Genomic DNA, 25,772 nt, shown 5'->3' with positions numbered 1-25,772 from the left:
CATTTGAGATTTGAATACATTCTACTGAATAAACTACATGCCCCAACACTCTGGGCATTCTCAGTAGTTTCTCGCGTGGTCTAGCGAGACTTTGTTCGAGATCAGGTCCGCTTTGTTTATTCCGGGGCGATTTTTGAATAATTCTTCTGTAGGCTTGCGACCTTCTAATAATAGTCATTGTACATCTTTTCTCCCTATCAGGTGGCTTCCATATATTTGGTAAAAGCTTATTTTGATGAAGCAAGAACGAAGGAACTACATTTCCCATGAGCCTTAGGGATCGGTAGTAGTTTCTCGCGTGATCACGCTCGTGATCTCGCGCAGCTTTCGAGACAATGAGGAAGTGGGAGAAGGCAGTATTGAGGACTTTGACACCTTATAAACATCGCAAATACCACAGATCGGTACCCCCTTGACGGCTTGGATGACCGCCCGAGGTACCGACGGTTAGGTGAGTGCACGCTCATTTTTTGCCGATTTCCTTAAGCATAGCACCATCTTTTGTTCTTTCCAATTTTCAGGGATAACAGTAGCTTTGTTGTTCATAGCACTCGTCTTGACCAAGGCTGGTCTTGCGTGGTTGTGCACAATGGAGGTGTGTAGTTTGTCCACTGCACACACCCTGGTGCTCATTGAAAGTGGGCTGCAAAATGTCTTGCAGTATTATGGCTAATTTACAGGCATTTTTATGGGCAGTTAATAGGCTCTGTAGGTATGATTGCCTATAACCAAAAAAATTTGGCTTATTGGGGTCTAATAATAGCATATGCATACCAATTATGCCACATTTTGTAGTTGTTGAAACTACACATCACCACAATATTATACAGTGGTTGATGGGTTGTGTATTAAAAGAGAGGGAGTTTTTGTGAGCAATGAGGGTTTTACTTTATATGTGGGCACTATTGTTGTGCTTTTTAACGTTAAGAGGAGTTCATTGGCATGTGGTCCGCTGACAGATTCTAAATTCTCTGCTATGTGTGTCCATACTGTGCTCAGGTTGGGTAGACCTACAGGCCTCCTCCTAAAACTGCATGTTTTGGTTGTTACTACGTTTATCAGAAGGCTATACTTTTGTCTTTAAAGATGGCTACTTCGCTGATGTCTGACTTTACTTTATGCTTTATGCAAACGTGCCATTATGCATTGAGCATTTTTGTATTGCCATTGTGCAAGCGCATACAAATGTATTTTATTTTATATTTTTTTTATTTATCACACCCTCACATCCTCTCACCCTCACAAACCCTCACCCTCACCCACAGTCACACCCTCACCCACCCTCACACCCCTTCACCCTCACTCACCCTCATCCTCACCCCCCCCTCACAACCCTCTCACCCTCACACACTCTCACCCTCACACCCCCTCACTCACCCTCACACACTCACACACCCACTCACCCTCACACCCCCTCACCCTCACACCACTCAGTGCTACAACACATATGTGTGTGTAGGTGCAAATGCAATGTTCTTGGATTTTCGTCACAATAAAATACACTGAACATAATCTTCACAAAAATTATTTACAAACGTTTAAGCTATTGCCATTATAAATTACAATAACTTTTATTTAAGTATTAATTATTTACAAAATTAAAAGCCATTGTTATTTGTAATATCAATACATCTAAGTCACGTAAATACAACACACATTGCATTACAAATGCTATAGGTGTCACATTTGCGAAAGTTAAAACTATTGACATTGTAACTGACAAAGCTATTAATTTTGCTATTTTCAAAACCAACACATAAATTAAAAAAGTGTCATTTACAATACCAATCGCTCAAACTTTCCTAATGCGAAAAGTTAAAAGTATGGGCATTGTAAATCACAAAACAAAAAAATAAAATGTCATTTAGAAAACCAATAGCTCAAACTTTCCTACTGCGAGACCTATTGGCAACGCCAGTGCTTGTTTTTTAAAGGCTGAAAACCTGGCTTTTTTGTGTAGGATTAAAATGCCAAGACCTTTTATCACATCTGACCTGTGCTGGGCCCCGGGACACTCTTCAGAGTTGCTGTGCATGATACAAGTCAAGTAATTAGCTCCTCTCTGAAATTTCTCCAAACGTTCTCACATGCTACTGTGCCAATGTAAGCAGGGGTGTGGTGAAAGCCATTTGTAAAGAGGAAATGTGACCACTTTCCAATGTTTCAAAATCCTCAGCCAATGGCGATCATACTGGCCACATTGTTACTAATGATAGGCCTTTGCAAGATGTGTTTGTGCTAGGATGAGGAATTTTGTGCTAAGCGATTAACAGACGGCCCACCTAGTCTAAAACAGTGCGGCTGTATTGTCAGTATGTTCTATGCTGTCTTTTTGTGGATTTCCGACAAATCCTGCAATGATAATCAAACGATATCCCAAACTAGTTTTCACCATTCTGTAAACCATCAGTGCACCCAAAGGATTTTAAGGTTGGATTATAGCCATCTGATGTGCCTGTGGGGTCTTTGGATGCTAAATCCAAGTGCGGCCTCACCCGCCTCACTTTCACCAGTATCTAGAATACAGATTGACAAGTGTACTATCCGTACATTTCGGAAAGTACACCGGTATATGTTTAGTAGCTATCTCCAGCAGATATGTAAAGCTTCTTTGTGCAGCTCAGTGCACAGAATATATGTCTTCAGCAGCTACATCAAGTTGCTCTGCCCAACTCATTGCATAAAGTGATCTATTTTCGGAAGATATATCATGCTGTGCAACTAAATGCACAGTATATCTACCTCCAGCTAGTATGTCAAGAAACTCTATGAAGCTCATTGCATTGATTAACTGACTCCAGCAGCTTAGATCAAACTTCTCTGTGCAGCTCAGTGCACAGAGCTTCTTCACCAGCAGCTAGAGCAGGGCTCCCAGTGCAGAACAGTACATAGATCTGTCTCCTGCAGCTAGAGCAAGGTTCTCAGTGCAGGTCAGTACACATAATGCCTGTCTGCAGCAGCTAGACCAAGGTTCTCCGTGCAGCTCAGTGTACAGAACATCTTCCCCAGCAGCTAGAGCTGGGCTCCCAGCGCAGAACAGTGCATAGATCGGTGTCTTGCAGCTAGATCAAGGTTCTCAGTGTAGGTCAGTGCACAGAATGTCTGTCTCCTGCAGATAGATCAAACTTCACTGTGCAGCTTAGTGCACAGAACATACGTTTCCAGCAGCTAAATCAAGCTTCTCAGTGCACAGATGATCTGTCTCCGCCCGCTTGCTCAAGCTGCTCTGTGCATAGATTAACCGTCTCAAAGTGTACAGATCAATCTCTCAGTGTAGTTCAGTGCACAGAATATCTGCCTCCTGCAACAATATCAAGTAGCTCCATGTAGCTCAGTGATCGGAATAGTTGGCTAGGCTTTCAGAAGGTTATCGACTCCCCTCCCCTTGTTTCGGCCAGCAGCAAGAAGCTCATTTCTAAGTACCTACATACATTTTTCTTCATTTTCTTAGACCGACAGGACTTAAGCACAATTAAAATCAGCTTTCAGCGTGCTGGTTCAAATGAGGGCATCTTTCTCGGGTGATGGTCTTCCATGGCAGCGTAAGTCCCTGATCCCATTTTCTGAGAAGGAAGCTGGGGCGATTAGCTTTGAAAGCTGGGACGATAAGCAAATTAGAGGGAACCCTTGCAGGACAGACAGGGTTAAGCAAAGGCGTCATAACCAACACTGCTCAAGATTATTTGGAGGACACATCAGGCCATAATCTGGGGTGGAAATGTCTGGAAGCCACAACATTGGAAGAGTGCCTCGCAAGCTAAACTTTGGTCAGAGAACCTCGAAAATAGACACACAAAGCGAGCTATGTTGCACAAGCATCAAGGTTGCTTTTGGGTGCCAAATCTGCCACAAAGGCTGGTTTTTAACACGGACCGTGGATTTTGTTACTAACTGCCAAAATGTTATAAGCCACATTCTGACACAGATAGGTTTTCTTTATTCAATACTTTTTTTTAAATAATGTATTAAAATACTTATGAATAACAACACTGTTTGTAGCAATTCCAAGTCCATGCTTTCATTCTTTCTACACTGGCCAACCCACAGGCAGTGGAGGGAGAGTGTGTGTGTGTGGGGGAGGGGGGGGGGGGGGGGGAGGGGAGGTTTGATATCAGAAAATGAGAAAGAAACAGAGCAGCTGTATGTCTCTCCTCTCACCCCAACCGTCCCCAAAAACCCTAAGGGTGGCAACATGCTAAATTCTTGAAATGGCAAATTGACAGAAAAGAATGATAGAAAGATGAAGACACACAGCTGATAAACACAGAAGTTTCATTTTGTTGCCTCGTGAACAAAAAGGCAATCGGCCGGTTTTGGGCAGGACAGAATACCAGGATGTATCAAAAGGTTGCATTTCCCAAAATGCAGACCCACGAGAAAGCCGTTCTAGATAAAATAAACTTTTCTTTGAAGGACAACGCACGAATCGCGCTCTATGCTCAGCAGTATCAGCTCAACCAGATAGCTGAATAAACTAGAAAACACCTCCTTTTGATTAACTTGCCCTTAGCTGCTGGTGTTGGGAAAAAGCTGATGGGATCTGATGGGATGGGAAGGCAACTTCCTGGCCTGTATTTTAGCCCAAATGCACTTGACTGGGACCCGGCTCTCCTACAAGGCATGGTGCCTAATGGCTGAGAAGAAGTGCAAGTGGAGCAAAGTGAGCAGAGCTGCGGAGAGGGAGCCAACAGAAATATTCTTTCCAGACTGCAAGCTCTGCCTGTGAAATGAGTAATCAGCATTTACAGCAGGAGAGGAGACAGGGAGCCTTCCGTTCTCTCTCTCTCTCTCTCTCTCTCTCTCTCTCTCTCTCCAAACAAGGGCAGAATCCGCGGAGGGAAAATGAAATGTGGACTGAGAGAAGAGCAGAGGCGAGGGATTCAGTGGGGGCCATTCCATCAGAGGCTCCTAACTGGGGCAGGGCAGTGTGGGTTAATCCTAACAATCTTCTGATGGAGAGCAGGCCAAGGCTGACATCTCCAGGATCCACCCACCCCCACGAGTCATTAAGGCGGCTCACCGTCTAAAGGACTGAGCTGCAAAGGTCTGCACAGATCCCCAAGATCACAGATAGAAATCCATGCCCTGGAGATGCTTGTATCATCATGCAGCTGATGAAAGGAGTACCACTCAGTCAGGGAATAGCAGAGCTCCTTAGGCAAAGACCTTCAGGTAGCTCGGTGTGTTTTTTTGATGTGATACAAATCACGGGTCGATATTATGCTACTTATAAAATAGAACAGGCACTGCATCTGCTTGTGGGTCTTGGGGCATTGCTGGTTTCTGTGGTAAGGCCAAAGTGCTATCTTCAAGGGTTGGCCCCCGTGCAGCCTCGCACAAGACATCCCCTATTAAACCAGCAGTGGCCCCAACAAATAACTGATTCACGAATAACACCTACCTTGGTTTATAAAAGTGCATAATTCCCAGTTCCCTTAGCCATTTAGGGAAAATGAAAAAGATGCACCCCGGTCGCCAAAGAGTGAAAAAGCCAAAGAAAGGACAAGCTAGAACCAATCCATGCAAACTGTCCTTTTTGAGCAAGACTGGCACCGACCCCCTTACACCGAGTACCACCTTAGTTTTGAGAAGAAGTTGAAAGATTCCTATCCATGACCCTACTATTTGCACTTGGATACGGTGTGTTGGCTCAGACAGCCAAGATCGCTCTGAAGTGAAAGAAGTGCATTTGAAGTTTAACGTCACAAGCGAAGAGCGATGACGTTTGCAAAGAGGCACTGCACGGTTACACAGCTACAGCATGCAACAGGATCAGAAGGAGGAGTTTGTCTATACTAGGAAGACGCTTGGTAAAAATAAAACACAAGGACATGAAACGGCGGGAGCGTGTGTCCTAATGAAACCAGGACGTGTCCTCAAAGCGCCTACTTCACTAAATCACCAACAGATGGTTGAAGATGTTCAGAATTACAAAAAAATCTTCAGCTGGAGCTCATCTTTGAAATAAAGGTTACGTCATTCTGCAAGGGACCAGAAAGACGGTCTTCATAAACCATCATTATACCGGTCCAAGTAGAAAATCTAGGCATCTGAGGAGGAGGAAATAGGTAAAACAAGCATACCTCACCACTCCTCAGGTACACACTGCTTCATGAGGGATAAAAAGTAGATGTAGCACCAGACACTGGCCTACCCCAGCCAACTGGTCTTCCTTAAGCAATGAATTTAGAGTTGTAGAAAGCAGGTAGAGACAGTTTATGTTAGCAAGAGAGGAAAAGTGAAAATCAAATCTGAAAGTCTTAATCGGATCCCGTTCACATGACGGACTAACGTTGTTTCGCTTTTAAAGTTTGCTGCAAGCTACAACATGGAATTCATAATTTGGCGCTCCTGGTTTTAGGGTAGCATTACAAAAGCTTACATTAAATACACGTAATTGCAATGAAATATTTCTAAGTATGGTTAAATCCCTAATGACTACTCAGTCTTCTTTCCCTTAAATTATAAATGCAAGGATCTTCCGCACTCTTCACCCCACTGATTACTAATCTTGCAAACTCGTACAATCAGCTAATAACATTCCCCTCAACTTAGTACATTTTGTTCAGTTTATAGATTGTTGGCATGGATTACTTTTTTTAATTTTAGTAAAATGCGCGTCATTTTTCAAAATTGGGTTTTTTAATAAAAGCAAGGCTGAAAACAGAATGCAGCTAGCCCGACTGAGGAACAGGCCATTTTCCAGATGCGTTTTGGCTCTAAACTGTGGGCTGGTTAAGTCACCCCAATCGCTCACTGTAAGTCCACAAGTCTATTTTGGTCCACTATGCCAAAACGTATCCAGCAAGGTGGCATCTTTTGAGATACAGCTAAAGATGCGACAGGCGAAGATGCTACCATCCCACCCCTATGAGTGAGGCCTTTCCAAGCCACTGCCATCAACAGTCTAGCAACACCAGTCCACAGTATAGTCATGAAACAGCACAACAGGCTGTACCCTCTCCAACGAAAACATGTTGACGCAGGTAGGATCACAGAACATACCCATGTCCTTTCCTGTCCTCGGCCCCAACCGTTCGGTTTAACATGGTCAGAGGATACAGCAATAACGGGAAGGAAACCAGCAGTGCTCTTGACACACTATTTCCGTTTTGAGGTCAACATCAACTGTGTATTAGATTATGAAAGAAACGCTCACTTTAGAATATGTATATTTTAGAGAACTTTGTGAACTTAAGGATTTGTGGATGAGTCAGCCTTGACCAAGCACAATAAAGTGCTGTTAAAAAAGGCTGATACGATATTCTGCAAACTTTTAGTCATCACCAGCTGGCAACATAATTCATCCTGTTTCATATGTACTGAAGCAGAGCGCTGAGATGGCAAAGAAAACACTGGAACTGGGGATTTGCCTCAATTTAGTTTTTTTAACATTGGTGCCAAATTTCGCTCATTCTGGGGTGGATTCTTTTCCAGGGCAGCGAACCAGCATAAAATAAATTGGAAACACGGGACACCGTCGTTTTACCCAAAAAAATATGTTATTGTGAAAAAAAGTTTGTTTCTCAAACAGTAATTCTTAACGTTTCAAAAGAGGACTTTTTTCAGTGGTAGCTTAATGGCCTACATTAATTTAACTAAGCTTCATGTCAGGCTGCATCACCAAGACACGTTGATGCAGGTCAAATTTAGAAATACTTGAAGCATTAAGTTTTGAGCTACATAACATTTTCAAAAGTTCCGAAAATTGACTTGCCAAACAAAACTATGAGCCACTAGACTGGTAATCACCAAAGTTCATGTATACATCCTCTAAAACCTTAAGGAGGTTATTCAAAACGTGGTCTTTGGTCAACAACTGATACCCGCTAGCCAAAGAAAGATTTTTTAATTGCTTATAAAAAGTACAATTTGATATTAAATACACCGATTCTTTGCTAACTTTATAATATATATCGCAAAGCTCCTGTGATTTCTGCTTTAGGATGTAGCAATTAGGAGGGTCAGCATATTCTAGGGGATTCGGATCTAAAAGTCCAACCAAAATAATGCCATGTTGGTCTCAAGGTATAGTAATTCCCTCAGTATCTGTAACCGAGATCTTATCAGGCAATCAGCCACTGTTGGTGACATCCTGACCCTGCTTCTATTTTAAAGTAGAGCTGGGCGTTGCAAGACTAAAGATAATATCAGTAGATCTTATTCCATTAGTTAAACTACTCAAGATTTCGAAAGCTGTGTTGTTTTGGTCCTTCCACACATTTACAATATGAAAAGCATAGTTTATATATAGACTTTATATCCTCAAATAATATCATGTCAACAGCGAATACTTAACATTTAAAAATGATCTGCTTATTAATAGTGCATCGCAAAACTTTCTTAGGCACCAATAATCCATATGCTTATGTATGCCTATAGAAACAGCAGCTTATTGCGCAGAGATGCGGCTTGAAGACTTGATGGGATCAATGTTTTACAGAAATTGTTTCAATGCTCAAATAATTCATTGACCACACAACATGTTTCGGCGCTTCTGGTAAAAGTTTTGGGAAATTACTACATCTTTTCCCCGGACGTGCGGGTGACACATGAAATGACTAAGTAGCAGCCAGTGATCAAGGATGTGGCCACAGCCAACAACTTCCGACACCAGGACTGTGTAATAACAAAGGTGAAAGGCAGCAGCATGGGCATTAACTACAGCCAAGACTGAGATCGCAGTGCGGGCAGATAAGACTCATATCGCCCAATAGAAGAGAATAACCTCTGACCATCCACCAAGTGAAGACCCTCAGAGTCCCACTGGACTGTCAGCTTCCCTTCTCTCCCCGCGTCAATTATCAAGCAGATACATCCGAGGATCTATCGTTCAGAATATCCTTCTGCTGCACCTAATTCACAACAGGAATGGAGCGGTGAGACCCCTCGTAACACGATTGGACTACTGTAACATCATTTATACTGCGCTCCTTAAGAAACTCCTCAGCAGACTACATAAGCACCAAAACAAGGTGGAAAAGATGGTGCTTGAACCCGAGGCAGCATGGACCTGAAATTACTGAAATGTCTCTCTGTCAAGTCAAGTCAAGTCCTAAAATTTGTATAGCGCACTACATACCCAGAGGGTTTCAAGGCGCTTAGGAAGGGGAGGAGGATTATTTGTCAAATATCCACGTTTTAAGCTGCTTTCTGAACGCTAGGTGATTCTGGGTGAGGCGAAGGTAAGCGGGGAGTGAGTTCCATGTTTTGGCAGCCAGGTAAGAAAAGGATCTGCCTCCCATGGTGGTCTTGTTGATGCGAGGTACAGTGGCGAAGGCTTGGCTGGAAGAGCGAAGTTGGCGGGAGGGGGTGTAGAAGGACAGTCGAGAGTTGAGGCAATCTACAGGGGGCCGATAGTGGTGGATCTACAAATCCACCTCTCAGCATTTCATTCATCAATGGCACACCCCCTACCTCACCCAACAAGTCTTTAAATGTCTGAAACTTGCTGCACAGGCAGAACCCTTGGGGAGGAATGCTTTAAACCCAACCTGTGGGCCGAACCACAGGATATTCGCTCAACAAACAACCTTAAAGCTGAACTGTTCAGGCTTGTCTACAACCAACTCCTACGCAAACAGAGAGCGTTAATGAAGGATTCCAGACTGAGGCTTAGTCGCCACTGAACTGACAAACGTATCCTTCCTTCCAAATTACAGAAACCAGAATAACGGCATCGCTTGGAAGCGTGTGACAGGTGATGTGCTGTACTCAAGCAAACTAATTAATATATAAACAATTAGCACTAAAGAGGCAGTACAATCCAGAACGTGACTGCGATATCCCCCCTGCCCACTGGGTTCCATTAGAATTGTTTCAGTGGTTCAGGGTGAAATTGAAAGGGAATGAATGAGATTCTGAAAACTGATGGGGTCGCATTGCTCCAACCTATGGTGATCAACGGGAGGCCGAAAATATGCTATAATATTTGCATTTTTGTAGCAGCAGTCACGATTCTTACTACATCATAAATCATTAATTATATGGGCACCCTTGTCCGCAAAGCTGGGAAGGCCTACTATGGAACTGGAGAGACTATTTTGCTAGCGATTTGTTGGATGTGGTTTATAAAGAGCTTGTACGCTGTCTAGGTTTGACATTGTTTGTGTAAGTTAGTGAGAAAGCAATGCAAGTCTGAAAACAATATTTGGCAAAGATTTCAGGATAAGCTCCAGGTGATCTTGCCTAGGTGTCAATGGCCTATTTAGCACCAACTAATTGCCTAATAAAAATTGGAAATTGCACAGTGTTGCCTATTTTAATAGACATTTAGGCACTAGGTCCTAGGATAGCGCGTCCTAAGAGGCAGTTAACCCATTCCTCTAAGGATGCGGGCCAGGTTTGTAACAGGAATCCATCTCTTAGGCAGAGACCATCCGTAATGACCAAAGGAGAGACTGAACCAGCTCCCACCATTAGATGATTCATGCAGCCTCCTACCCCAATAGAAAAATTACCAGCAAGGCAAACACAGGAGTAAACAAGCACTGGCAAAGCCAATAGGTCTGGCGTCGGCTAACAGCCATTTGGCATTTTGTCAATGCTTGATTTGTCATGGCTTTTGTAAAATGGTACTGTGGGGGGGGTCTGTGGTCCTCCCACCAATAGAGAACACGCTGGATAAAAGCACAAATGTTTCGAGGTTTCAAAAGCCACACCGTGGCGCAGAATGGAGTTATATTGTGTTTGAAGGTGCTCCCTGTGAAAAAGCAGAATGTAAAGTTGACCAAGCCAATTACTGAAGTGGGCTGGCCAACTACCCCAAGCGGGATGCTGTAGCGGGCGTACAAACATGTGAATGACACAACGAAAGGCCAAAGGATAAGGAGTGCTGGCTAAAAAGCTACACGTAAGTAACATTATAGAAATAATTTTTGTAAAATGACATGGTCTTCACCAGCCTGCTGTCCTGAGTATTTACTACACAACACAGGCTTACAACCTAAGTTGTGAGACTTCTTAAATGACATTCAGTTTCCTAAATGTTTTTATTTCATCAAACAGAAGATCCCCCACAAATCAACAGCCGCTGGTGATGCCCCCAATGCTTTGTGTCTCCACCAAGGCTCTGCAAAATGCATCCAACGACTTTCGATGTGTTTCTGAGGAGAGAAAGTAATGAATGTTCTCAGATTGTGTTACTTCTTGGAAGGCCTGTGACTTTCTTACAGAGGCTTACACAGCAAAAGAAAAAGAGAAAAACTTGACACAGCAGAGCGAGTCTCAACTTGGCAGGGTGTCTGGGGATGTAGCGGGCAAGGGTATCTGACCAGGATTGGCCTACAGTGGCAACAACGGATGGATGTGCCATGATAGCAAGATTGAGTAAGAACCCGTACAGATAATTCACACCGCCCCAAACTCTCGACTGGATCTGCGGACTCTTGCTCAAGAACTAACAAAGAATGCAGTGTTATGCACGGAAAGGAAGAAAAACAGATTTCTCTGCTTAGCTGGCGAATTTCGATCACAGTTCCCATTCCCTGTTTAAATGCCACTATCATGCCTAATGACTTTGAGGTGTCTTAAGTTGGCTTTTACGCAGTCCAGTCTGTAAAAACGTATCCCCATGGGCTACAATGTTGATCCAGTTTCTTCACCGGCTCAGAGTTCAGGCATTTACTGACAGGTGAGAGGCAGCTGAGATCCGTCTCCATGAAGAGAATACCTAAGTCAGGGAGCTTTTAATAATAACAGCATCAATTACTTTCCCATGCATACGTCGAGCACCGCAGCCCCAAATGCCTTACAAACTCGCTGCGAGCTTATAGGCGTCAAAAGAGCTGAGTCAGCCCGAGTCGGATCTCGGCAAAAGCCATGCAGACTACACGCGGGCCTCAACCCGCTGAGCTATCTCATCAGCTCAAGAATCCCTGGAGGGCTGCGGGTTCAGCGTTCGAGAAATCCACCCACGAGCGCGGGAATGGAGGCTGGAAAAAAAGGAATGTGGCAACGCCTCACGTGACAGCGCTTGAATGAGTCCACGCCGCTGGCCTGGCTGCCTCCCGTGTGGATGTCCGGCTGGGGGAGGGGAGACAGATGTTTAGGAGGGAAAGGCAGGAGGTGGCCGGAAGGCGGCAGATGGGGCCTCTTGCAACCCCTGGCAGCCGTGCCTGCTGCTTATCGTGAAGGCCAGGCACGTTGGCGCGGCTCGGTGCGCTCCTGACACATACAATGAACTGTCTATATTACAGCAGCATGGGAGACCGTCCTTCCGGTGGAAACCGTACAGAGAGCTGCGGGGCCGGGGCTAGGTCAGGCGTATATCTCACTAGTATCAGTATCCGGTTCTTGTTATTCGTAGACCAAACCCCCCCCACACACACACACAAATATTGATCTGATGACCAATTGGATCAGGCAGACAGAGGAACCTCTGTGGGTCTCACTCAGTACCACAAAATCAACACTGGATGGGTAACCAAAAGCACTGATAAGTGCAACATTAACAAGTTCTCCAATATGTGGCTGTGAGGCTACAGTGCCAAATGCGCAATGGCTTAGTCCCAGCTAGGCCACATGACCAACTGTGTGAGCCTGGGCAATTCTCTAGAAGTCACTCTGACTCAATTTCTGTATGCACAAATGAGGAAGGCATGTAGAAATACAGCGGTTAACCTCAAACCTGAACATTTACATTCACCTCTGCAATCTGCAGTAAATGTTCCACAGCATGCCACCTCTCTTTAAAAAGCTGTAACTAAAACACACTCCACAAGCTTTGGAAGTCGTATGAATAAGTAGCGCCTACCCTATTTAATTAAACCTCCATGCCTTTCTAAGATAACTACTGGGTTTTCATACTTGAAGGAACAAGCAGATTTGACAGCACTTAGTTCGCCAACTTCAGAAGGATGAAGTATGCTGGGTTTGAAGCTCCGACTACACCGATCACATGCAATGTCAACAACGAGGGCTTAACTTGCCGAGCCATCTTGACACAGCCCAAACCTATAACGGAATGATGGAATGAATATATTGTTTGGTTGCAGGGATGTGGATTCAAAGATAGCGAGTTAAGGCAGTCAGGCATGTACTAATACTCAGGAAGCATGAGGAAGGTGAAAGGGAAGAAGAAGGCCATTCAAAACAAATAAAGAAGGAACATTTTAAAGTAATGTATAGGCATTTATATAGCGCACTACTTACCCGGAGGGTCCCAAGGCGCTTCGACCGCTGCGAATACCTTCCTGGCTTCCCTGAGAGATGGTCCCTTAATGGGTATCTCCAGGGTGAGACCAGGCATCCCCGGCGGTCTGGTGGGGCCGTTAGTGAAGATGAGGCAAGCTAATGCCCAGAGTTGCCGAGTGTGATCGCTGATCAGAGTGGGCACCGAGGCGAGAGAATTATCGAGTCCGCTGACCCTGGTCCAGAAACCTGCCGCGCCGGGAATCGAACCCTAGTCCCGGGCCGTCCTCTGCTCTCGGGTCTGCCGCCTCTAACCAGTGAGCCACACTACTTCACTACTACAAAGTATATGTCAAGGCCAATTTTCCATGCAGGATTATAGGAATATATTGAGAGGAGTTTTTTTTGGGGGGGGGAGGGGGGGGGGGGGATTTAGCATGCATCTGTGGATGTAAAACCGAATAAAGAAAAACCAAAAGGGAATGATGGACGGAGCGTTGACAATACAAACACTCACCCCCAGTCAACTGATCTGGGTTTAATCCATCACCGTTCTTTAGCTCACTCCGCCACCCCAGTTCAGACATGGCCATATGCAAATCAGTCTGACCCTGTGCCTCATGGGAACAGTCCAGCCCAAACTGCCAAGCCATGTCTTACCTGGACCGGAATCAAGCTTCCCAGGACCGGTTTCTGGCATTACAGCCGTCTTCAGCCGGGCTTGCTTGAATCCAGTGGCAAAGTGAGCAAGGGACTCACGTCTGAGCATACCCTGCCAACTTAGGGCGAACAAAGAAAAACCAAAAGGGAATGATGGACGGAGCGTTGACAATACAAACACTCACCCCCAGTCAACTGATCTGGGTTTAATCCATCACCATTCTTTAGCCCACTCTGCCACCCCAGTTCAGACATGGCCATATGCAAATCAGTCTGACCCTGTGCCTCATGGGAACAGTCCAGCCCAAACTGCCAAGCTATGTCTTCCCAGGACCGGTTTCTGGCATTAAACCGAATAAACAAACCACCTGCAGTGAGACCCAACTACAGTTTTAGATTCTGCTGTAAAGACCAGCACAGCACCACACCAGCATATCTATGAAGATTTGTGAACAGTGTTTATCGAAGCATGTCCTCCATTTTAAAAAAACTATTTAACACAGTTCATATTTTTGGGGAATGGATATAAAAAGACAATAGTACAATGGCAAGCAAATGATCATCTTGTTGCTAAGAAGGCTCGGAAGCTTAAAAATATTCAGCGACCGAAACATGTTAACATTTAGGGTAGATTTAGAAAGAATGAATATGGTATGCAGACATGATCATAATGTTGATGACCATAAAAGCAGAACATAAGAAATCTAATACTGGTTTTGCAACTTGACCACATTCTATCTTCAAAGGCAAATTGCTGCCTTGTTAAACCACATGTACCCATCTGAAAAGTCCCTGGACTAAATGTCAACTCTAAAAACTAAGGGACATATAGACATGAATGAAATAATTGCAGGCACGTATTTTGATGTTCTTCCTTTAAATTCCAAGATATGCGAAGGCATGCTAATGTTCCACTAAAAAAATAAGTGATGTTTACTATGCCATTCTTATGACAGGCAGCACATTGAGTTCCTAAATAAACTAATGAATGTACTATCAAGACCACACAATAATAATGTCACTGATTATAATTCATTAAACGCAAACTATAGGAATGAATTGTATTAACGACCAGAACTGTGGAGGACTGACACCACGCTAAATAGAGGCATTCAATAAGCCAGAAAGAGGAAGCACTAAATACGATGTCAGGTTGCTCGGCTGCTTTTCAGATAAAAAAACGTGACTTTGCTGAAGAACCCAAAGGTTCATGAACCAGTGTGCACTCAATTATTAATGTTTGAGAAAAGGCTCACTAGAGGAACTTAAAAGATAGCATTACTGACGGCCGAACAGATTCACAAAGCGACAATGGAATTAACTTTTGTTTGAGCTTTAAATAGATAAAATAGAAAAAAATATATATTTTCAGCTCACTTTCTTTTAAGAAAAGAGCTGAACCCATTCTTGTGCCCAAGCGGCACAAGTCCAAATGTTCACCGCACCAGTCTATATGAAACGTGGCTATTGGCCTTTTCAGGCTACCCTGGTGTAGGCTGTCCACCACATCTGCCTCCAGGACAAAGCCACCACAACTACCTGGCACATGCCTATCAAGCTACGGTTTATGCTGCTGCATCCCACCTCTATTAAACATTCTCTTGGATTCTGATTTCCAAACAATCGCATCATAAAGAAGTTTCACGTCTCCACTCAAAAGCACGCTTGTGCAGTCCATGTGCCAACAGTATACTAAAGAGCATCTTCCATACCAACGCCCACTTCAGCTACTGACTTATCCTGGCATCACCCTTAACCTCCACCTCAACAAGGTACTAAACACACCCACTGCAAAATGCTGGGCATTGCTTTGACCCCATTATAGACGATGCTTTCAGGCCAGCCCTATTCCTTGCCATTACCCCGTGCCACCTTCTTGTCAGCCCACCTCAGCTTCTCATATCTGGATATGGATACAAGCCCCCATCCAAGGCTGGCGCCGACCAACTTCCTCTGTCCACCCACCAAGCCTTATTCCTAAGGACCCAGTCATGATACCATTCGACCTCCTCTTCTCCACCTACCCGGGCGCTCAACAACCTATGTCTCTACACGCTGGTGAACAATATAAGTGGGTGAGCAAAGAAAGGCTCCGGGTACCACTGAAGAGCAACTGCCCCTTTCTCTCTCCTTCCCTCCCTCCACCATAATGCCGCTTTGTAAACATTGATACGTATTCAGACTCCTGTTAACGAAAAGAGAGACCCTCTAGTCTAATGCATTACAGGCATACATCACCTCAAAACATGTCTTATTGCTTCTACTGTAATAATGCATTTAAATCCAACAGACTAATAAAGAGATAACGAGTCGAAGGATAGCAGGACAGCTACACGTCGGTGTCATAATGACGTTACACAGGCTTTTCTAGTTTACTGACACGACTGTGGCCTCTAGACTCATGTTTGTACTGTGAATAACGAAGTGACGCCCGCTTAATCCAAGTAGTGTGATGTGTACTAAAGTTACAGATACTCATTTTCTTTTTTGCCCGCTTTGCCCCATTTCACAATTGATTCACATACGGTTTAGCCAACTCGTTTAGACAAAATTCCCCTTCGCATACTAAAGTAGATTTAGGAAGTGATTTCTATACACTGCCAACCGGCTTTGTTGACAGAGTGCAGCAAGGAAGCCCTCGGGGGACAAACTATCCACAAAGCATCGCTATTTCCTGTAAACCTAGACACATGGAAAAAAAAATCTGCCTTAGTAGCTGGCTTTGTAACTTGGGAACCTGCACTGAACTACCAGCTTCACACTTGGCCAAACTGTGCCGTTCTGGATAAACCACTTTAACTTAAAGTGGATCGTTTTCCTGAACCTAGTAACGGGTTGAAGTGATTCTGATCAGAATGCACGCTATAGTAACAACAAATATAGATTAGTGGACTAGAAGGTTTGCTCGCATCTAACTGTACTACTACAAACATTTAGGAGGATGACAATAAAATAAATGTGCCTATTGCCTTGATTATGCCAACGCCGTCACAGTTTCCTTTATTAAATCGAAGTGTATACATTTAGTGAATGCCACTCAGTGCACCCACTTAGTCGAATGCATGGAAAGTGAAACTGATAAAAAAAATACATGTCCTCAAATTTAAAAGAAGCGGCATCCAGAAAGGTGGTCATACGTTGATACATCACCTGTTGAGCGACTCATAAGATATTTCGATTGAAGGCCAGATACACACTTGTCTTTTTAAAACCACATCAGACAGCTGGCCACAGCTGTCTAGATACATTTAGTGCCTTGCCACCTCCAGTGACTTGAGGCCTTTATTCAGGCATAATCCCAGATGCTGTCTGTAGAGGACAGAAAGTCTTTAAAGAAACTCTTGAGAGAGGAATGAATTCCAAGTATAAGTTTATTGTAGGTTTCCAATCACAGGAGGAGCGTCTCGTCAGCCAGGAGTCCAAGCGGTAACTGACTCCACAACGGACACCTGGCATCAGAAGGCGACTCCACATTTAAACCAATACATAAATACATTCTGAGCACATGCACAGGCATGTGCACACTAAATAGAATAGCTAGAATAGAACTATCAGTAACCAAGATACAAGATACAATACACTACATTACCTTCCCCCTTATACAGAACCAGAAAAACAAAGAAACCCAAAACTAAAAGGAAATAAACTCGTTGTATCTTGCAGGAGGTCTTCTAATGCGACCACTACGACTGCAAGACGGAACAGCAGGGGAAACTACAGAATCCAGAACAGGGGAGGGAACATTAGAAATAACAGGTGTAGCAGAGGGGAGTTCATCACAAACTTGAACCATTTTTGGCTGGAGCCAATGAGACCAATCGCAACCCTCTTGAATGGATAAATTTTTCCTCCTAGAGATAAGGGCAGCTTGATCTGCAGTCAGCTTTGCCAGCTGTCTAACGTTCCACCAACCCTTGTCCCCCAGAAAAACTGCATTCTTACTGACTTTAAGAATCTGGACGGGACTTGAAAACATGGATAAGCCTTTTGCGACCTTATAGGGTTTCTTGATCATAACCCAATCTCCCACCAACATTTGAACCTCCTTTACACCCTTTGACCTGTCAAAATTTTCCTTCATAACAGCCTGTTTCCGCTTGACCGCAAGGTCCAGATCCTCACTAACAGGAGACACTTGAACACCCTCCACTTTCCTTAACCAAGCCGGAAACAAAGGAGAATGAAATTCCCTTCCCCGCAACAATTGAAAAGGGGACACTTGAGTTGTACAATGCGGTGATACGTTATAGTTCCAGATTTTCTTTTCCAAAAATTTAAAAACATCCACACCAGAAGCTATGGCTGTCTGAATTCCCTCTTTCAAAACTTTATTGCCCCGCTCCACCAGACCATTCGATGAAGGCGAATAAAGTGCCACTTTCAATTGCTTCACATCATGTGATTTCAAAAATCTACACATCTTGTCAGAGACAAAATGGGTCCCGTTGTCAGTCACCAAGGTGCGAGGGGCCCCTTCCAACAAGAACAGTCTCTCAAGGAAAGAAATGGTATTACTTGAATCTGGAGCCTCTACAAACCTATAATACATCCATTTAGAAAAATAATCCATCGCTAGGATAAGGTACCTCTTCCCTTCCGGAAGAACTTTATATGGGCCAGAGAAATCTAAAGCCACCTTCTCCCAAGCCATCCCCGGAAATTGAGAAGGTTGTAAAGGGGCCTGGTGAGTCTTCCAATGCTTATCAGACAAAAGACATTCTTCACAACTGTCCACCGTAGCTCTAACCTGTGAGTCAATACCTGGCCACCAATAATGAGCTTTGATTCTCATACAAGTCTTGGTCACACCAAGGTGACCCTCGTGTGCTAATTTGATAATCATGTTCCTTAAACCACTGGGAGGAACGAACTTATCACCCCTTAACAAAACCCCATCTTTGACTGAGAGCTCCTCTGCCACCTGAGCAAAATTCTTGAGGTCCCCCGACAGATTCCTAACATCTGGCCAAGTTTTAGCCGAAAACTCCAAGGCCTGTGACAAAACACCATCCAACTCACTAGCTTCATTCCAATCCTTTTCAGAAATGGCTGAACTCCACTCCTCCACAGCATCCACCAAAGAGACACATTCCACATCCTCCTCCACCAAGTCATCCTCATCATCCCTGTCCATCAACATCCTGGACAAGCAATCTGCCCTGAAATTTTTACCTCCTGTGATGTGCCTCAATTCAAAATTGAATTCTTGCAGTTTAGAAACCAATCTAGTCAGCCTAGGCGAAAGACTATTGGTACCAGAAACTTTGCTGAAAATAAACGAAAGTGGTTTGTGATCAGATAGCATAATAAACTTGCGACCCCAGATATACATTTTAAACTTTTGGGCCGCCCACACACAGGCCAACGCCTCCCTTTCAATCGTGCTGTAGTGCTTTTCAAAGTCCTTCAAAGATCTAGAAGCAAAAGCTACCGTGTGCTCTTTACCTTCTACCTGTTGACACAACACTGCACCAAGCCCTTTCATGCTTGCATCAACTGCAATAACGCACATAGAATCATCTCTAAACGCCTGGAGAGCACGTGCAGAGACAATTAAGTCCTTGATTTTAGCAAAAGTCTCATCCAACTCTTTTGACCAAACAAACTTTTGACCTTTCTTCAAAAGCAGTCTCAGAGGCTCCACGACCTGAGCGTACCCTTCGACAAATCTGGCATAGTACTCGGCTAGGCCCAGAAACGAACGTAAAGTGTCCTTATCACATGGAGGTTTGGCTTCCATTAACGCCCTAACGACAGAAAACTTAGGTCTAATGCCTGACTTTGAAATAGAATGGCCCAAATACTCTAACTCAGACACTCCAAACTTGCATTTGTCCTCCCTGACTGTCATACCCCTACTGCCAAGAATGGACAAAACCTTTTTAAGTAGCACATTGTGTTCCTCCATTGTCTTAGCAAAGACCAAAATGTCATCTAAATATGCTTGAACCCCCATCAGATCCCCGAACAAAGAGTCCATCAACCTTTGGAAAACGCTAGCTGCTGAAGCTAACCCGAATGGGAGCCTCAGAAACTTAAAAGCACCAAACGGGGTCACAAAGGTTGTTAACTCTTGAGAATCCTTGGACAAGGGAATCTGGTGGTAAGCGGATTTTAAGTCCAGCAAAGAAAACCACCTAGCGCCACCCAGATTCGCTAACAGCTCCTGAATTTTGGGGAGAGGGTGACAATCGATTTTGATGTTTTTATTGAGACCCCTGAGGTCCGCGCATAGCCTAATCTCATTATTTTTCTTGCGTGCTACGACGATGGGCGCAACCCATTGGGAGGATTCTGAAGGTTCTATAATCTTGTCTCTAACAAGATCCTCCAACATCTTTTTAAGTTCTGCCCTGACACTAAGGGGAACTGGGCGAACCTTATGAAAAACGGGTGATGCCCCGGGAATGAGTCTAATCTTGTGTTCTGCGCCAGTCACCAAACCAATTTTATTACTGAACACATCTTTAAATTCATTTAGCAATTCAGTTCTATCGATTTTTACCTCCTCAACAAAGCAAATGGGAAAGTCACGTACTTTAATTGGGTTCTCATCTCCCGGGACAAGATATAGGCCCATTTTGGCGAGGTCTTTCCAACCCACGATATCTTTCCCTTTAATAGCCACGTAGACTTTTGTAATAATGGACCTTCCCAGGACCTCTACGCTAGTTAAGAAAAAACCTAACATGTCAATATCTTTCTCCCCGAAAGCCTTAGAATTGACATCCGACTGACTTAACTTCACATTCCTTCCCCATTTATCAAAAAATGTAGAGTCCCTAAGTATAGTAATGGGAGCTCCAGAATCAGCCATTACCTGTAATTTAATATTGTCAATTACAGCTTCACACAAAGGTCCCTTAATAGGTTCAGAATCATCACACTCAACCATTAACATTAGATTATCAAAGGTGTCACAACAGTCATTCATATCCACATAGTTGACTTTAACAGATTTCTTCTGAAATCTGCACACCTTTTGAAAGTGACCTATTTTTTTACACAAAACACAACGTTTATTCATGGCAGGACACCCTTTAAAATTCCCAATGTGGAATTTGGACCCGCATCTAAAACAAGAATTTTGCTTATTTGTATTACCACTAGATCTACTTGCTTGCCACTTTTCTTTAGCTTCTTTATTAGTAACAGCATATACACCATCTTCAGACACATCATCCGAAATAAAATTAACCTTAGTAACAGTATCCAACGCCATTGCCTTAGTAGAGGTTACTGACCTTTCGATACTTAGGCTAAGGTCAATAACCTCGGATAGTGAGGGATTCTTGCAACTAAGAATTCTTTCCTTTACTTTAGTGGAAGAACAATTAAACACAAATTGATCGCGGATATAATTGTCAAGTAAAGGACCAAAATCACAGGTGATAGCTAATACTCTCAGTGCAGAAATATATTCGTCAATTTTTTCGTCCTCCTTTTGTCTTCTTTTATAAAAATTGTGCCTCTCCAGCATGATGTTAGGAGATTCTTCAAATTGCTTTTTCAACCTGGCGATAGCCTCTATGTAAACATTCCATTCACTATCCCCTGAATGAGCAGCAGGAGGGGGAATGGGTACCAAACTCTTAAAAATACGTTGCGCAGCCAACCCAAGACTGCCAAAAAGAAGAGCAAACTTCCTAGGAGGCGAATAGTCAGAAGCATCAATCGCCAAAATGTGATTCTCAAATAAGCCAAACCACTCAGACCATAGTAAAGTAGGCTTCCCAGGTTTCTCAAGAAAAGGAGGGGGTTGTGTGACCTCCCTAACCGAGGCCATATTGCTAAAACAAAATATACAATGACAATAGCAAGATATGTACCCAGGTAATATGCAAATACGTTATAAATGCGTGAAAACTTTAACACAAATAAACATGAAACCTGTAAAAACGAATTTGCTGCAAGAGAAAATTTCGTTAAAATTTACAGAACAGTTTGAATACCGCTTAAATACAGCTTCAAAAACAGGTAGATAAACGCTTGAAGAAAGGCGTGTGAATCGCCGAGATCACACGAAGAAAAGTCAGACGCTACAAACGCCGATAAAATTCCAACATCACCAGCTGAAGCTTCCGACTTCACTAATATGTCCGCCGTGTGTAGCGTCGAGACGAGAGCGTCGTGACGTGTCTGGTGAGGTATCTTACTTCTCCAAGATGTCCGCCGTGTGTAGCGTCATGACGTGAGCGTCGTGACGAGTACGTTGATGCCCCAGAGTTCCAAGACTCAGCAAGTGCGAGTGGAAGTTCGAAGAGAAGGGCGCGTTGCCAACGCTCCAGGACGCGATGCCGGAGTTCCAAACAGGCCGGTAAGCGCGTAATTCAAAAGCACTCCTTGAAAAATCAGATTTTGTAGCTTCAGAACGACTTAAACTTCAACCACAAGTTTAAAGTTTTGTAGGAGACTTTTAACATTCAGCTGGTTATCTTCAAGTTGCGATTCACGTTCCAATGAAACGCAATGTCGAGAAAACAGTCACAAATCCGCTCCTCCTCAACAAAAACTCGACCAATTAATCCACACGAAACATAAATTCCATGAATCGTTGGGTCAGAACACCAAAGTAATCCAATTTCGACGAAGTAAAAAATTAGCCAAAATAAATTCCTTTGCGTGGGGTCGGTGATGGAAACAAAATCCCGATCGTCGCCAATATGTAGAGGACAGAAAGTCTTTAAAGAAACTCTTGAGAGAGGAATGAATTCCAAGTATAAGTTTATTGTAGGTTTCCAATCACAGGAGGAGCGTCTCGTCAGCCAGGAGTCCAAGCGGTAACTGACTCCACAACGGACACCTGGCATCAGAAGGCGACTCCACATTTAAACCAATACATAAATACATTCTGAGCACATGCACAGGCATGTGCACACTAAATAGAATAGCTAGAATAGAACTATCAGTAACCAAGATACAAGATACAATACACTACACTGTCACTAAGGTGGTGACCTGCCCACCCCGAGCCTTTTTCCCATGCGATGCCCCCGGCCGCTGATTTTATGCTGACACCCTCAGCCCCACAATACGTCCTCCTGATGTCCAGTCTCATCTTCGTGCTGGACGCACTTGCCATTTCATAACATCTGTCCCTACGAATGCCCCTTCCTGTACCCCATTACGGCAGTCCCCTCCGTGATGCCCGAGTCTGCTCCCCTGCTGGCACCCCCTCTCCCAGCCTGCCTCCCATGCTCGCGAGCATTCCCCTCCAGCCCGCATGCCAGCCCCTCTGCCCCAGGGATGGCACCCCCGCGCCATCTGCCCCATTGCTTACCTGGCTGGCTTTATAAAACTGTTTCTTAAACCCGGCCACCGACATCCTGCCTTCCCTAAGCCGGGCACACCCGGGGCCGCAGAACAGAGACAGGGGGTCACAAACAAGAGAGGGGGGCCCACACACGGCACTGGGGGGCACGGACAGATCACGGGAGGGGGGCACGGACAGGACCGACAGACACAGCCCCGGACGGACGGACACACAAGCAACGCTCCGCCCCGCTCCCGCCTCTCAGGAAGTTACATGGCAACCACACACTTCCGGCGGCTGTCAGGAACTGGGGGGCGGGCCTCGGAGGACTGACAGTCCAGGTCACATCCTGTGCAGTGTCTTCACCGAGTCCCATATTGAGGACAGGCAGGGAAGTTACGTCATACGCCATGTTCGAGCCAGGCAGGGATGGTAGATGAGAGACATTAGTCTGATCTGCTAGAGCTCTGCGGCTGTATTAGCGACATGTACCAGCCACGACAAGCCGTGGGACCAAAGCGACCCCAGTTCCGTGACTGAAAAGTACATCCTGTCGACGAACTTTATTTGAGTGCCTTTAAACTGGTTGAAAAGGACTACGATGCCCAGTATGCAATACAAAAATAAAGTCAGGACTGGATGACCTACTTACACATGGAACTGGGTCATTTTGGAGCTCTGCATGGATAATTCAGACCTATCCACTCACCCTCGCTTTGCATGTGTCACTGAGATCTGGGGGTGCATGCACACAGCCACACATTTTGCTGTGTCACCACCAATAAAATTAATCAGAAATTAAAAATGTACTTGTTCACATGAAGGAAAGTTTCAATTCTATTAAGGAGGCAGAGGCGAGGATGATGCATTACTTTCTTCACTCTTTATTAACAGCACGTTCAAAGATAAAGTAAAATACACATCACTGAAACTATAACTCCCTTGAACACTAGGAGTAACCATGGCCACCAACAGTCGAATCACATAACAGTCCGATAGTCCATATAATACTGGTGATGTCATAGTCCTTCCTCTTCTTCAAAGAACGAAGTTAAGCCCGCTGGACCTTATTCCGTTTTAGAATCCAAACCTATGAATATAAGGATATAAGGTTAAAGACTCTCCCTTAATTGAGTTTTACCATTTTAGCCAACATTCAGGAAACTAATTGAATACCATGAGACTATCATTGGACATGATAATGTGTTGTGTTTATTTGTGTTCTTGTCCACGCGACCGTCTCGTGCTGTCCCCGTGCCGCGCGCCCTCACCCAGTGTACTATGACGTTCCCCTGTTCTATAATAGAACCTTGGGCGAGGGTGGCAGTTGGGGGACAGTTGGACTGGACTTCTGTTTCTACAAGACGTCTATCGGTGTCGGGGCTTGAACTTCAATAAAGACTACTTCACTTAACTTTTCTTCGCCGTGCAGTCTTTACAAATTTGGCGACGATCGCCCTGGGACCACAACCAACCTGTAGGTGTGTTTCTTAACACCTCTGTTTCCCTCCAGACCTTCATCTTCACGATTGAAGTTCTTCGGGCGTCAGCTGCTCCAGCTCCGCTGCTGCTGGGCATAGATCCTGCTGTGCCTGATCGAATGAAGTGCAACATTTACTCCAATTTACGGTGAGATCCACGTGGTGTAGCTGCTTTGCCTGCTTTGCTTTGCCTCTTGCCGACCTGTGAGGAACCTTTGCCTCCTGCGCTACCTTCGCCTTTGGGACTTTGTGTTCCTCTGCACACTGTTTTCCGGCGTTTGGGCTGTGTGCAGGGGTGTTGCTCCTTGATCGTTGCCGCTTAATCTTGTGAGCGCCTCCGATTCCCGCCATACGCGCTTTTCACCTCAGACTGCTTCAGGAAGCCAACTGCGCAACCATTACGTCACTGACACGCATAAAAGCGGTGGCCATTTTAGATTCTATGTCAGGACGGAGGCGAGGATTATGCAGTCCTTTCTTCTCTTTATTCAAATAGCAGGTTCAAAGTACACAATACAAAAAACTTTAATCAAACTACAACTCCCATGAGCACATGGGGCTCAGTGTCCATAGCAACCATAGTCCAATGCCACGGGCGTCCGCCGTATATATGCTTATGACGTCCCTTCCGCTTCCTCTTTCTTCTCTGCTCGTCAGTTAAGTCACACTTTATTACTTTTCCTGACGAACTGTGTCTTTGATGAGTTTTTGTTGACATTTGAGCCTGTGCAGGCCCGCTGCCTTAGCGTTATTGTTAGACAGGCGTTAAGAGGCAGTATGTAAAGCATTTGCACATACCCAACAATAATACAGTGAAAACACTACAAAAGGACACCACAACAGTTTAGAAAAATATCCAATATTTTTATATATCCAAAACAAGACCAAAACGATAAGAATCAAACATACAGTACTTAAAAATATATACTTTACAAAATATCCTTAAAATTGCAGAAATACCTCAAAACATAGTTCGTATGAGTTGATAGCTCTCTCCGGGGCTACCTCGATGCTGAAAACAACTGAGTCTAACAGTTCCAGCCAACTGCGTCGGTATGGGTCGGCGATAGCATAGACAGGCTCGTTAACAGTACCATTCTCATTGCGGCTGGCACGGTGGTGGCAAACGTTTCGGTTGCGTTACAAGATGGAAGCGTGCAGAGTGCAGTGTTCTCACGATGCGGTGCAGGTAGCCGCTCAGTGATGGTCATTCAGATGGCGTCGGTGAGACCACTGCGTACGGGTCA

The 25,772-nt window shown here is 44.4% G+C and overlaps 1 protein-coding gene across 2 annotated transcripts in view; it reads right to left on the bottom strand.

Annotated features, from left to right (window-relative positions):
- Positions 1 to 23,326, bottom strand: part of SH3GL1 (SH3 domain containing GRB2 like 1, endophilin A2) — a 110,147-nt gene extending 86,821 nt beyond the window's left edge. The window contains exon 1 of one of the 2 annotated variants that reach the window (XM_086947069.1): positions 23,072 to 23,326. In XM_086947069.1, the coding sequence (XP_086803195.1) occupies positions 23,072 to 23,116 (45 nt within the window). In that variant the 5' untranslated portion in view covers positions 23,117 to 23,326. The remainder of the gene's footprint in view (positions 1 to 23,071) is intronic. The other variant, XM_086947070.1, reaches the window with a different exon arrangement.
- Between the last annotated feature and the right edge of the window lie 2,446 nt (positions 23,327 to 25,772).

The sequence above is a fragment of the Lissotriton vulgaris genome, chromosome 12 (genome assembly GCF_964263255.1).
Source record: "Lissotriton vulgaris chromosome 12, aLisVul1.2, whole genome shotgun sequence".
Lineage (NCBI taxonomy): Eukaryota > Metazoa > Chordata > Amphibia > Caudata > Salamandridae > Lissotriton > Lissotriton vulgaris.
The sequence above is the reverse complement of the archived record's forward strand: the minus strand, read 5'-3'. Positions and strand labels throughout refer to the sequence as shown.